Source organism: Leptonotus elevatus, chromosome 10 (assembly GCF_054856555.1).
Source record: "Leptonotus elevatus isolate MCC_2025b chromosome 10, RoL_Lele_1.0, whole genome shotgun sequence".
Classification (NCBI taxonomy): domain Eukaryota; kingdom Metazoa; phylum Chordata; class Actinopteri; order Syngnathiformes; family Syngnathidae; genus Leptonotus; species Leptonotus elevatus.
In genome coordinates, this window is record NC_141248.1 from 2,002,916 (window position 1) to 2,017,539 (window position 14,624).

The window sequence follows — 14,624 nt, forward strand, 5'->3', positions numbered from 1 at the left end:
GGCAGGTGTTGAAAAAGGGTTGACCCCTTGCTGGGTGTTTCCGGTGCTTACCTCCGGGCCCAGCTGTTTAGAGGGGGAGACCTGGGAGCCAGGCACTGGGGAGTAAGGGCTGAGAGGGCTGGTGATGCTTATTGAGCTGAGGGGACTGGCTGGACTATTGGTGCTAAAGGAGCCTGAAGCACCACTGGCCACTGCAGACGAATAGAGTGAGAAAGGTCAGACTGAGACATTAGCAGTTGTAGTTAACCACATCATGTTATTTTTGATTGATACCTTTGTGCTTTGCTGTATCAGTGCCTCTGGATGAGTGATTCTTGTGTAGGCCCTCTAATACATCCTGGACTCTCCAAAACTCTTTCTGGATGTGCTTTCGAACCAATTCACTCTGCCCCATAAAACAACAACAACAACAAATCAAAAATAAATAATCACACTATCATACAAGAGGTTTAAAATGTGGTGAAACTACATGTGTCAATTTGTAAGGATTACATAACTCATTCAAACCCAAACACGTATAAATACATTTTGTTAGAATAAATGTACATAAGTTATCCAATATTTACTCTTATAGTATTGCAAAGCATAAGTCATGCTCTTGCAGCTTCAAAAACAAGAACTGTACCCTTATCACAAGATAGCGGCTGGAACATTTTGCGATTGAACTGTTGAACTTTGACTGTTGAAACTTTCAGTGCTGAAGAAAAACAGGTCTACATTATTTTTTATCTGCAAAAAGACTCATATTCGTGATGGTTTCAATGTTGTTGCTGTGTGCCACCCTCCCATTTAGAGAACCAACGGCTTTGTAACTAGGGAACGCCCTGTAAAAAAATAAAAAGAGAGGGCTCGGGAGAATGAGTTTAAGAGCGGTAGGAGATTGAAGCTGAGCACATCTCTTGTCTCTTGTCTTCCTACCTTGTCTGCTGTTTATTAAATGTTCTAGGATGACTGAACTTGACACATTTTTAATACTTTGTCCCTCGCGCCCAAAAACGTATTTATAAATGTTTTCATTTATTTATTTATTTTTATTTTTAATGCTAGAGCACGCAGAAGGCTTTGATACAGCTTCCAACATGAAGGGGTAGCTTAAAACAATGGTAGTTATTACAAAAAACGGCCAGCAGGTGACAGCAGAGTATAAGAGATCAGCCAGGGCCATGTTGTAACAACTTCTTTTTGCCAGTGTTTTCAACAGGTTTGTGAATAATGATAAAACTTAACTATATTCTAAAGCTAATTGCTGCAAAATGGAAACAGATACAAATATACTTTTTTTCCTGATGAAAGAAGAGACTGTAATCTTTCTTATGGTAGGTTCCATGTTTTTATAGCAATAGAACACAGTATTCTGTGGGCCTTGCAAAATCAGTCAAAATCAAGTAAAAGAGCCGGGAGCGAAGGGGGTTACTTCAGTGAAAATGGCTGGGAGTGAATGAGTTAATTGTGTACAATATTGAATAAACGATACTGAATAAAAGCAAATGAACAGCCCCACAAAAAGGACATCTGAAAAATTAAACCAGAAGGGTTTACCAATTACCTGGACACCTGCATTAAGTTGTTCCCATAGATCTCCATGAATGGCGTGGGCCTCATCCTCTAATGCTTCAAATTCCATACGAGTGGTAGTTAAAGCCTGTAAGTACAGTTTATGGTCACTCTCTGGTTGCATTGTTTATGAAGCTGGGGCATTGATTCTTCATTGCAGCATTCATATGACAATGATGAAAACAATTCCTGAACTTTGGAATGTTTCAAAACAAACTATTGTGTGAAATAAACTGTCTGGCATGTTGGGTTCGTCTTACATTTGAGGCCTGGGAAAGCTCCCCTCTAATGTTGATTAGCTGGTTTTGTAAGGTTTCCTTTTTGATATGTAGCTTTTCCATGACCACAGGCTGGTTATGGTACTTCTCCATTTCCTGATGAGTAGCCACCAACGCCTCCTCGAGGCTGTCCTGTAAACAGCAACCACAACGCAACATGATGTTAACATATGGATTCTTCTTCTTCTTTTCCTCCTGGCTTTTCCCCTCAGGGGTCGCCACAGTGAATAAGTTGCCTCCATCTAACTCTGTCCTCTGCACCCTCTGCTCTCACACCAACTACCTTCATATCCTCTTTAACTACATCCATAAATCTCCTCTTTGGTCTTCCTCTAGATCACACATCACACCTGACACTTTTCTACACCGTTTCAGCCTGCCTGCACACGCTTCTTCACTTCTTTTCCACACTCTCCATTGCTCTGGACTGTTGACCATAAATACTTAAACTCCTCCACCTTCCTGGTCTCTTCTCCCTGTAACCTCACTCTTTTAATTGGGTCCCTCCCATTCACACACAGGTACTCCGTCTTGCTACGGCTAACCTTCATTCCTCTCCTTTCCAGGGCAAACCTCCACGCCTGTAGCTTCTCCTCCACCTGTTCCCTGCTCTCACTACAGATCACAATGTCATCTGCAAACATCATAGTCCATGGAGATTCTTGTCTAACCTCGTATGTCATCCTGTCCATTGCCATAGCGAATAAGAAGGGGCTCAGAGCTGATCCCTGATGTAGTCCCACCTCCACTTTGAACTCCTCCGTCACACCTACAGCACACCCTCATACATGTCATGCACCACTTGAACATACTTCTCTGCCACTCCAGACTTCCTCATACAAAACCACAGTTCCTCTCTGGGCACCCTGTCATAAACTTTGCAGCTCCTTCTGACCTTCTCTGTACTTCTCTATCAACATCCTCAAAGCAAATACTGCATCTGTGGTACTCTTTTTTTTGGACATGAAACCATACTGCTGCTCACAAATGTTCACCTCAGCCCTCAGTCTAGCTTCAACTACTCTTTCCCATAGCTTAATTGTGTGGCTCAACAGCTTTATTCCTTTGTAGTTGCCACAACTCTGCACGTCTCCCTGGTTCTTAAAAATGGGCACCAGCACACTTCTCCTCCATTCCTCAGCCATCTTCTCACTATCAAAGATCCTGTTGAACAACCCAGTCAGAAATAATAAAATAATAATAATAACATATGGATAGCTAAAAAGGTTTTATTTAAAAATGGTAAGAAATATGCAGTGTAAAGTGTTAGGGGAAATTTAAGTAAATTTTTGTTTTGTATTTTTGTTTTCCTCCTTTGTTTTACTCATCTAACCCAAATCCCGAACACCTATTTATTTGAAACCACTTGCATGTGGGACAAAGACATCTCGGCCATGTCTAACAATGGGCGAAAGTGAACATTCAGTGAGAATATTTATGTACTGTACTTGTTTTATGTTTTATGTTTTCCACACACTTAAAAAATTGAGAAAACAGTTAATTATTGAACATTGTTATGTGTTACAACTTACAGCATTATATAAGAAAATAATTGTGCTCGTTGTTTACCTTGTCAATTCGCAATCTGTGGACAACTGCTTCGTGATCTTTCACAATGTGGTTCTGTTCACACAGCCGACCCAAGAGTTTCTGCGTAAGACATCATGCCAACAAAACAAAACAAAACAAAAACTGTCATGAATACAATTGTAGAATATTGTCAAATACACACACACACCCCCCCCCCCACACACACACACGCACGCACGCACGCACACAACACAACACAGTATGTACTGTTGTGTAGAGATGGATAATACTGAGACATATCTATTAATTAATTAATAAAAAAACATAAGCAGCCAAGCCTAGTATCTTTACTCATCTTTATGAAAACCTTTCACGCGAACTAAAATTATTATATAATTAAGTTATACATCACTAACCTCTGATAGTAGAATTTCTCCTCTGAATGAATTGAGAACATTACTACAGACACATACTGACATATTTTTCTTGGAAACCTGGTTAATACAGCGGGACCAACTGTGTATTATTCCATTTTCATTTTAAGGCCTGGTACCCCAAAACTGCCCATTGAGTGCAGTTTTGCCCATAAAACTGTATTTGAAAATGTGCAAGCTCATTTATAGAGCGAAAGTGATGTCACTTACACTTGTTTCCATTTCATTTAGTTTCAGTGTTGGGTGTAACTCTCTGTAGACATCATGGAATGGAGGCACCTGTGAAAACAAAGATATTAAAATACTCAACACAAAGGAAGGCTTTCATAATAACCGTGGTTCCATAACGCTGGGATGCTGCGTTAAACAAATAGAAAAATTGCAATGTGGGAACTATTTTCTACTTTTTAAACCAAAGCTCAGCGGTGCCTTGAGATACAAGTTACTTAATTTAAGATTGTTCGAGATACGAAAGCTATGCAGCACAGAATTGAGCCAAAAGGGAGCAGGCTTGGATGAGCAAGTTGGTGGTATCTGGTGAGTGCATTGACTTGTATACAGATGTTGAACTGGGAACCAAGATAGCATTTAGTTAGCCAAATTTTTAGCACAACCACCAGCCATTTCATTGACTAGCAATGTTCAAACTTTTCTTTTCTTTTCTTTTTTGTCTGTCAGAGAAAAAGGAGGAGCCCCACCTCACACAAGGAGAAGCAATACTTTGCATTCGGTATGACGCTAGCATAATGCCTATCCCAGTTGAGGTTTACTGTCACACTACATATAAAAGAAAGAGAATTACAAGTTTTGTGTTTTAAAACAATCAGATAAGTGCCTATATAAAGGCTCTGTTAGCTTACGGTAATATTAACATACAACATACATGGAAAACACCTTTGACGTGCTATCAATTAGCATCAATTGCCTTTAAAGTAGCACTAAAGAACTTTTCAACCTTAATAAAATATTTTCATATCTCTTCTGATGAAACATCGACTTAAAACTAGTTGAATAGTACCTTTGCCATGGCCTGAGGGGGTCTGTATATTTTTTACTGGCACTAAACAACTTTGAGGAAGATGGCAGGAAGACTGCCACACAAAAAACTACAAATGTGCTGACTACTTTATGGCCATTCGTTACAAAGATGGAAGTCAATTTCAATGTTGCTGCACGATTACTGCTTTCCTGGCAGAAGCTGCAAAACAACGGAAAAGTTTTGTCCGAGGAGATCAAAACGAAAAAGGGAAGCTACCCAGATAAAAGGACAGTCAAGGATCAACATTGTTGCCGTGAGCTAAAAAACGACACAATGCACAATGCACACAATGCACAATGCACGGGAAATGTGATCTTCCTTCAGGCATAACATTACCGCTTTTGCCCATATGGCACCGCTGTAATCAACGTAAACTGAAAGTTTCTTAGTGTTGCTTTAAGCACAGGACCTTTAAACCCAAATGGTAGAGCAACACAAATAAACTGATTATATAGCTATACTCACAGGCAAATATTCTTTATTCTCTATGATCTGTATGAAGTGAATAATACTAAATCTTACAGTCACTTATTGAAACTGTAAAACAATTTTTCTATGTTTGTGTCTGCATTACTGCTCCCCCGGTGGCTACCCAAAAGAGGAGCACATTTAATTGAATTGTAGCATTAAATCATGATGCACAAACGGTTTTGTCATTTACATTCTATTTAATATTGTTATAACTCTGTTTTTATAAAGTACAATATTATAGAGTGGTATTTTTCTTAAAAAAAAAAAACATAAACACAAAAATTTGTTTTTAGGGGATTAAGGGGGGCTAAACAAAGTGTAGTCACAGAACAAATTCAACTTGTATCACAAGGCATTGCTGTATGTAAATCATTAAATAATTTCATATAGTCTCCAATTTAATGTTCACATTATATTTAAATTTAAAATACTTTAATTTTTTTCAAAACCCATTATTTTAATTTCTCTCTCTCTCTCTCTCTCTCTCTCTCTCTCTCTCTCTCTCTCTCTCTCTCTCTCTCTCTCTCTCTCTCTCTCTCTCTCTCTCTCTCTCTCTCTCTCTCTCTATATATATATATGGAATGTTTCCCCATTACATTTCAACAACAACAAAAACAACCACACTAGTAAATACATTTTTAACATTCCACCAATAAACTTGATTAAAGCAGACAGTTTAAGAAATTACTGTAAAATATACACATTGTTCAAATAGCATTGTGGTCAATATGGCAAAAGTTTTTGTTGCAAACATCAAATTAAGAATACATTTATTGACACAAAATAAATGTAATGAGTTATATAACATGTTTGGTGGTTAAAAATGATTTACAAAACTTTGCGGGGTACTTGATGCTAGTACGGAAAGCAACTTTATCTGAAACAATCACCACAACAAAACAATACAAAAACACTTTGAGTGGACCATATGTAAAGTAAGATGGATGGATAATTAAATTAGTCAAGATGAGCATGGAGTTGGTTACAAGTGGCTGTGATGTAATCTATAATACATACAGTATATCATGTCATGGGAGAAAAAAAAGCATCAGTATGCACTTGTGTGAGTGTATGCATGCAAAGGCATACGGGTCAACAACTCAAAACAAGGGCTTTTATAAAATGTGTAATCTTTTCATGGTGGAATTAGAATTAGAGGTCTAAAGCACACATACGCACACAAACATACAAGACAGAGCCATAATCTCAAAGAAAATAGTTTTAATGTTTAGCTTGGGTTTTTAGCAATCTGATACATTGCATGGAGTATAATTGCATCGTTCTAGAGCTGTGGGTTGGTGAGAAATCAACTACAACAAGGTGCCGATATTTTTTTTCTGTAACTATTCAGTCATAATTGATCCTGATACCCACATCATAGACAGCCTGTGGGCAGAACTAATCTTTAGAGAGTGAGACTCATCTCAGAATAATGTCATTTGAAGGGGTGTGCTCAAAAAATTTATACGGCAAAATAGTGTTCCCTCACTATAACGCGGTTCACTTTTCGCAGTTTCGCTGTATCACAGATTTTTTTCAGTGCAATTTTGTATGCATTTTTTTTTTTACAGTAATGTACCTATTTAACAAAATTCAAGGTTTGAATATTGAGAATGCTTAAACAAGAGAGAGATGTGAGAAAATGTAAATGCCTCGATGAGAAGAGTGTATAAACTGTGTGGTGAGCAGTTTTAGAGCCCTAAAACATTTATAATAAATATAAAACTCGTTTGCAGATTTCATTTAATGCGGGTATTTTTTGGAACCTAACCCCAGCGGAAAATGAGGGAACACTGTATATCGTTGCGGACCTCTTTACAATACACGTAACGATATACACGTGTCAGAATCGATATTGCACATTCATTTGTAAATAGGCAGTCAAGTGTTCCTTGCGCAGGGCTGTACGAACAGCTTCTTTGAAAATAATCGAGTCAATTAACTGCACGTGCAAGGAGGAGGAGGAGGGTGGGGAGCGGAGGAAAGAGACATGTTCTCAGTTTACTTAATTAAAAAAAAAGTGTACATGTGTACATTGTGTAGGTGCCAACGTGTCCCACAAGTAATTCAAGTATGTTCTAAATATAGCTCGCCAGTGATTGGACACTGTGTCTTACTAAAAACAATTAAAACAGAGGAAGACTCAACATTTATTTACTTTTTTATTTAAACTTAACATGGTACACGTTTCTTAATGTACCAATTTTCCTATATTTTGTTTAAAAACAAAATAGAATTATGAAAAAAAATGCTGTTTTTATTTCCCAAAATATTTCATATAAGAACATTTTAGAGCTGTAATTTTAATTCTTGAATATTTTTGCTCATTTTGGCCCATGCCTATTTGTAAAGTTTCCCTGTGTGTCTGTGAAAGGGGCTCCTTGCTTTGCAGTGCGTGCACATTTAGACCAGGCATGCCACTTTGTGGTAAACCAGATGAGCTGCTAACAAAAAAGTTTTTGCCATCCAGGATAATAAACATATCATTTAGATATACATGTGGCTGTTATAATAAAAAATGCATGTAAAGTAATGTAAAATATCGCGATACGTATCACCTCGAAGACCATGTATTGGGATACATATGTATCCCAATACATCGAGAAGGCGTTTGACCGCGTCCCTCGGGGAGTCCTGTCGGGGTGCTTCAGGAGTACGTGGTACTGAGCCCCCTGATATAAGCTGTTCGGTCGCTGTATGACCGGTGTCAGAGTTTGGTCCACATTGCCGGCAGTAACTCGGATTCGTTTCCAGTGAGCGTTAGACTCCACCAAGGTTGCCCTTTGTCACCGATTCTGTTCATAACTTTTATGGACAGAATTTCTAGGCAACATTGCATCTCTGCTTTTTGCGGATGATGTGGTGCTGTTGGCTTCATCAAGCTGTGATCTCCAACTCTCACTGGAGCGGTTCGCAGCAGAGTGTGAAGCGGTTGGGATGAGGATCAGCACCTCCAAATCCGAGACCATGGTCCTCAGTCGGAAAAGGGTGGTGTGCCCTCTCCGGGTCGGGGATGAAATCTTACCCCAAGTGGAGGAGTTCAAGTATCTTGGGGTCGTGTTCACAAGTGAGGGCAGGATGGAGCGGGAGACCGACAGGCGGATCGGTGCAGCTTCTGTAGTGATGCAGACTCTGTATCAGTCCGTTGTGGTGAAGAAGGAACTGAGCCAAAAGGTCGATTTACGTTCCTACCCTTACCGATGGTCACGAGCTGTAAGTTGTAACCGAAAGAACAAGATCCCGGATGCAAGCGGCCGAAATTAGTTTCCTCCGCAGTGTCCGGGCTCGCTCTTAGAGATAGGGTGAAGGGTTCGGTCATCCGGGAGCGACTCAGGGTCGAGGCCGCTGCTCCTACGTGTGGAGAGGAACCAGTTGAGGTGGCTAGGGCATCTGGTTCGGATGCCTCCTAGATGCCTCCCTGGAGAGGTGTTTCAGGCATGTCCTACTGGTGGGAGGCCCAGTGGACGACCCAGGACACGGTGAAGAGACTATGTCTCTCGGCTGGCCTGGGAACGCCTTGGGATCCTGCCGGAGGAGCTGGTTGAAGTGGCTGGGGAAAGGGAAGTCTGGACCCTGGTCCCTCCTAAAGCTGCTGCCCCCGCGACCCGACTCCGGATAAAGGAAAAGTAGATAATGAATGGATGGATGTATCACGATACGCATTGTATCATAAGGTCTGATAATTCTTTACAAACTGTATGAGATTAAATTAAGATTAGGTCTTCTCTCATAATTCTTTGCACGATCCTCCTGAAAAAGCATAAATAGGCCATACATAATGACTCCTCACAAAGACAAATGAGGCAAATGCCCTAAAAGATTACTGATGGTACGATATTGTCATAATATTGAAAGTCTTGTACAGTCTTGAAAATGTTCATACTTTTTGGATTCACAAAGCTATCCATATATCAACCTAACAAGGAACTGACCGGGTGACAAGAAAAGTTTAACAATGATGGATAACAAAAATTAAAAATGAGCATGACGTTATGAGAAGAACACCGCATGCAGACAAAAATACGACGAAAAGAGAGGCAGGCTTAGGGAAGAGTGGATTATTTGCTGAATTGCTGTAGTTTTGCCTTGAATGAGGAAAACAGTTGATTCTGTTGCTTGTACAAGTTTCAAAATAGTGTCAACGTTGTTATTCAGTCTGGTTGATGGTTTGTTAAGCTCAACAAAGCTGATTTTCTATCTGAAGCCTGCCTCCCTGCTGTGCTCTCTTTCCTCTCTTACTTGTATGCAGAGCTTTGCTGCAGAGGAGGACTTCTCCACCCTTCGGGTAACCATACCAATTAACTGGCTTCCCTCCAGCACCTGAAGATTCAGCTCAAATTAAAAACACCTCACAGTCACAACAACCTTGTTTTGAAGGTACGACGGCGTATTAGGGCTACGTTTAAATATATATTTTTTAGAGGGCGGGGACAATATTCAGAGAAAAAAACACCTCACATCTGCCACTTTATAAAGTGACAAATTTGCGAGAAAAAAATAATAAATTTGCAAGTTTTAAAGTGGCAGATTTGTGTGAAAGAATCTCAGGAACTTACGAGAAATACACATAGCGTATTTGTGCTAATACTTTTTGGTCGGGTTTTCAAATAAAGAGATAGTAATTGCTTTAGCAGAGATGAACCATACGATGTTAAGCATTCACTCTTTGAAGCGTTGGGTACGGCCAGAGACAAAGACACCTTGCTTTGTGAAGGTCCACACCCTGAGGATCAAGAACTTAAGTTAATTTGTTAAAATGTATATTTACTTGTACATTTATGTTTCCAGAATTATTTACACGTTAATACATTTTGGTATTTTTTTTGTACAAGTGTCTAATTTAATGTGTCGAATCTGCTGCTCTCCGACATACACTTGCATTTACCTTAAGTATGCTAGCTTCTGATTGGTTAGTGTTAGTCAGCTGATAGGGTATCAGGAAGTGTTGTCGCTCTAGCTGCGGTGAATGACGAGTAAAGTTTAAATTTAAGAATGAATCCATCTCCATCCTGCCTTTTCATTTGATAAATAGTGTCCCATTAACCACCAACAAATCCACACATTATACTGTAGCGTAAGTTTCTGAGTTTTTTTCTTGCAAATCTGCTACTTTATAAAGTCGCAAATTTGCCACTTTATGAAGTTGCATATTTGCCACTTTATAACATCGCAAATTAACGAGTTTTTTTCTTGCAAATTTCCCATTTTATAAAGTGGCAAATTTGCGACTTTATGAAGTGGCACATTTGCGAGTTTTATTCTCGGAATATTGCCCCCACTCTCTAAAAATATATATTTATACGTGGCCCTAATACACCGTCGTATCAAGGCAACCGTAACACCTCTAACTTTTAAATTTGTTCAAAAACTCCTGAGAATAGATTAGCGGAAATAAGTGATGGCTTCATGAAGTATAGACAATGTCTGCATTTACAGTGAAAGACACCATGTATGACATGATTTCACAAACAATGCAGATGTGTGCGCCTACCTGCTGGTCTAAATAATCCAAGTTGCGTTGGAGCTGGAGATCTAATATGTCGTCCTGAACCAAGCAGCAGCAACAATGATAAATATGGTGAACACACAGACACATGCAGCATTGACAGACAATTTTTAGATCAGACACAAGCAGAGCAAACAAAGCATCCAATCATCTTCATTGGACAGATGTTTTTTGTTTGTTTGTTTGTTTTCTTCCAAATGTGTTATTCTACTGTAGTTCAAAAACAATATTGACTTTTACATTGATTATTTACCTGACTAAATAGTTGACAGTTGTATAGTACTTGGCTGTTTTGTAACCACCATTTTATGCATGCCAATAATAACTTGTAAAGGAGTCCACAATGACAATAAAAATGAGCCCATATGTTTGGACTGAGAGAGAAATGTTAATTATGTCCCACAGCTCAAGCAAAATTGACATAATGAAATTGACAGATGGATTGATGTATGGGATAGGGGCATGCAGGAACACAACTCAACACTGTGCTTTGTAAAGAGGATTATGAATTAACTATTCTCAAAGCAAAACCACAATCCAAAGAGATTTTACTTATTTACTGTACATGTAAACATCTGAAGCTTTTTTTTTTTCTTAATTTGAGGAAGACAATTTTGCTTGTGGTGAACTAATAATTCATTAATTTTAAAAACCCCACTATCCGGACTGTGTACCACCTCTTTGTTGACCCAGGGAGAGAGAAAAAAGCATGCCACAATGAGTGACTGACGTGAGGTTAGACTGGCCGAGAGAGAAGAGAGAGAGTGCGTGTGCGTGCGCACGCTTACGATTACGATTACGAACGGCAATATCGTGATATCGGGATATTAAAACTGCCACAATATCGTCGTTGTCATGTCACGATATTATAAGCAGCTGTTAAAAAAGTCAGGTTGATTTCCATTTGTGCAGTTCTAGCACCCAGTGGTGGCAATTTTTTTTTTTTTTATAGTGCAGTTTAATTTTCATAAGGGATGTTATGGCTCTTCTATGTTTAAAATCCACACTAATGGTCAGATAAAGGGAAACGTAATGTGCTTGTGAACCGAGTCAATATGAGGAGGAACTCAATGTGTGCGTACATTAGCAAGTAAGTGCCTCAATATTACATAATAATAATACATAAAATAAAAACTAAAAACAGACAGAGATATTTTTTTAAAGACCATCTCAATTATAGCAAATGTCCTTAAAATTGCTTAAATGAATGGCAATTATATTTTTTCTTCACGTTCTCTGTTCGTCATTCATCTCATAGCAGTGCAGTAGTCAATGATGATATACTATATAATATACAAAGATGTGTCTGCACTTCCAAGCTAATTATATTGTTGAGTACAACTGAAGACTGAAAACGGAATCGTACCAGAGCCCTTAATGGCGGTCAATAAATGCAAAATAACCATTTCAGTCTTTAGTTCCTGACCAAACGACGGCCACAAAAGTAGGGACCGATACCAGTATCGATATCCGTCGTGAGTACCGATACCGTGAAATGTGTCCAGGCCCAATGACGATACTTGGCATCGGTACTTGCCCATCCCTATATAAAAATAATAAGACCTTTAAAAAGGCACAAACAAATTGCCACCACGCATGAGCTGTGGACCTATGACTTCTTAAAAAAAACAAATAAATCTAGACCTTTTACATTTCTAATTGAGGACCACTGGCTAATATCTTCCACAGCTGGAGCCTGCAGGTGGTCGTTGCTGATTCCTGTGATTCGGGCTCCCGCCGCTTTTCTCCATCTGCTTTGCTCTCGCTAACTTTTGCTAGCTTCTTCCACTAGACGCTCTTGTTAACTGCACCAGCTAGTTCTTGCAAACCACTCTTGTTCGCCACTCCCACTGCTCCTGCTTGCAAAGCTGCTGACTCGCTCACTCCAATTAATAATTGGTAGTAATTGGTGGTAGCCTTGCGCAGTGTGGTCTCTGAGGCACCATAGTGTGTGTGTTTAAATTTTTTTGCATCCTATTAGTTCACCACTAGACGGCCCTAAATAATACACACTATCTCTTTAAACAAAGCATCAGTCTGATTGGTATTGTAATTTTTGTTAGTAGAAATTAGGACATGCATACAAAAAGGTTGCTTTGAGCTACAGAAATCTGTTCTATATTATATATAATATTTTGCTATTCATAGAAATTAAAAGTGCTTGTTACATTAGGCTGATGGACAAATGATGCTTCAGAAAGCAATTGTGATATTTTTTGACTCCTCTAGATGGCACACTGGTTTTCATTGCACCTAGATCACCATCTAGAGGAGTAAAAAACAAAAAAAACAAAAATATATATCACACATGCTTCTTGAAGCTTCATTTTCCCATCACTACGAAAAAATGCACTATGGTATTATGCAATCTACTTTCTCTAAAGCCCCTATCCCACTGAACTGCGAACATTGGCATTGGAATGTTGAATTAGCAAAATATGAGGTTGTCGTCTCTGTCATTTTGAGACATATCTGCGACGTGTTTGAGATGAAAAACCGACATTTGAGACAACGCGCGAATTAACCTAAAATTTGAGTGAAATTGACCCACACAACAGATAAAAAGTCTTATTTTTTGTTTCCTTTTTATTAGAAGTTGTAATTATTGGACATTTTTGTCCAGTTACGTCATCGTCATCCGTGAGGCGTTTGCGTGTTAATTTTGGACTTATTTCCTGGTCTAATTGTGCTATAAAATGGGTATGGTGTCGTCAAGTAGGTTTCTTTCTTGGAGAAAGAAAGGGGGGAACACAGCCAATTCCTTCATGTGCGCAACCGGTCCTCAGTGGCATTATGAAAGAAAACCGTGACTGGTTGTACCCAAAATATGAGTACATGTGTTAATCATAGTCTAAAAATATTAGAACGAATGAAGGCAGCCATATTTTGGATTATATTTAAGACGGAAGCGCTGCCGCCCATTGAAGGCCTAATAATAATAATCATAATAATCATCATAATCATCATAATCATCATAATAATGCTTGAATATTATCAAAAATATTGCGAGTTTCATTCTAATATTTCCAGACTATGATTATCACATGTCACATGTAGGATACTCGTAAATTTTGGTGACAATCAGCCGTTTTTTTGTTTTTTGGACATAAAGTGACGTAATGTTTTGTGTCTGTAGCGGCCGGGCACCTGTCACCTGTGTGTGTGTTGCGTTTTATCACCGGTTTGACTCATATCCGCGCAGCCCAGGCTGGGGCACATTGAGCACTTGTAAAACAAGTTACATACAAATTAGAAAACATGTTCAACACATTTCTCCAAGCTAGCTTTTTGTTTTTCGTTTTTGAAATATGATTGCAATGTGTGTGCTGTTCCTGGCAGAGACCCACTTCTCCAAACAGCGCGCTCTGCCTCAACACAAGCTCTCTCTCACCGTAGTATATGGGTGTCAGAGTGAATTTATTAATGGGAAAGAATTTTGCCGATTTACCCCATAACTCCGAACACAAATGCGACATATTCCGACCAATTGCGAACCCTATCGAATTCTGGCGAAAGGCAACGTTTGGCAACGCTCACAACTCAGTGGGATAGGGGCCTTAGATTGACATTTCTATTATGCGTGTATTCATGTGGTCTGCGGAATCCACGTAGCTCTTTTGTACTGGTTAAGCTTCATAGACTGTAACAAATTATGGTGGCATGTTGTATTACAATGACATCAAATGGATATAAAATGATATATATAAAAATAACTGTGAAGAATTTACCCCACAAAAAAAAAAAAATATAAATAATAATAATAAAAACCACATCACCAGTATGGTTTGGCATGCTTGGAAACTCATCTGACT

At 39.0% G+C, this 14,624-nt stretch overlaps 1 protein-coding gene and 1 long non-coding RNA gene across 19 annotated transcripts in view; both read right to left on the bottom strand.

Moving 5' to 3' along the window:
• Positions 1 to 14,624, bottom strand: part of plekha6 (pleckstrin homology domain containing A6) — a 141,550-nt gene that overhangs the window by 21,773 nt on the left and 105,153 nt on the right. For 12 of the 18 annotated variants that reach the window (XR_015096359.1, XM_086087823.1, XM_086087824.1 and 9 more), the window contains 8 exons: positions 10,798 to 10,851; positions 9,546 to 9,626; positions 4,007 to 4,075; positions 3,402 to 3,482; positions 1,815 to 1,964; positions 1,547 to 1,642; positions 274 to 385; positions 52 to 191 (listed from right to left, as the gene is read on the bottom strand). Coding sequence is in view for 17 of the 18 variants with exons in the window: in XM_086087823.1 (XP_085943949.1) it covers positions 52 to 191; positions 274 to 385; positions 1,547 to 1,642; positions 1,815 to 1,964; positions 3,402 to 3,482; positions 4,007 to 4,075; positions 9,546 to 9,626; positions 10,798 to 10,851 (783 nt within the window). In the remaining variant the exon portion in view is untranslated. The remainder of the gene's footprint in view (positions 1 to 51; positions 192 to 273; positions 386 to 1,546; positions 1,643 to 1,814; positions 1,965 to 3,401; positions 3,483 to 4,006; positions 4,076 to 9,545; positions 9,627 to 10,797; positions 10,852 to 14,624) is intronic. The other 6 variants (XM_086087838.1, XM_086087834.1, XM_086087831.1 and 3 more) reach the window with 3 other exon arrangements.
• LOC147166735 (uncharacterized) lies at positions 7,456 to 9,537 on the bottom strand. Its single transcript, XR_015096360.1, has 2 exons — positions 8,505 to 9,537; positions 7,456 to 8,421 (listed from the first exon to the last, which is right to left on the bottom strand). It is a non-coding gene; the product is annotated as an uncharacterized LOC147166735 (long non-coding RNA).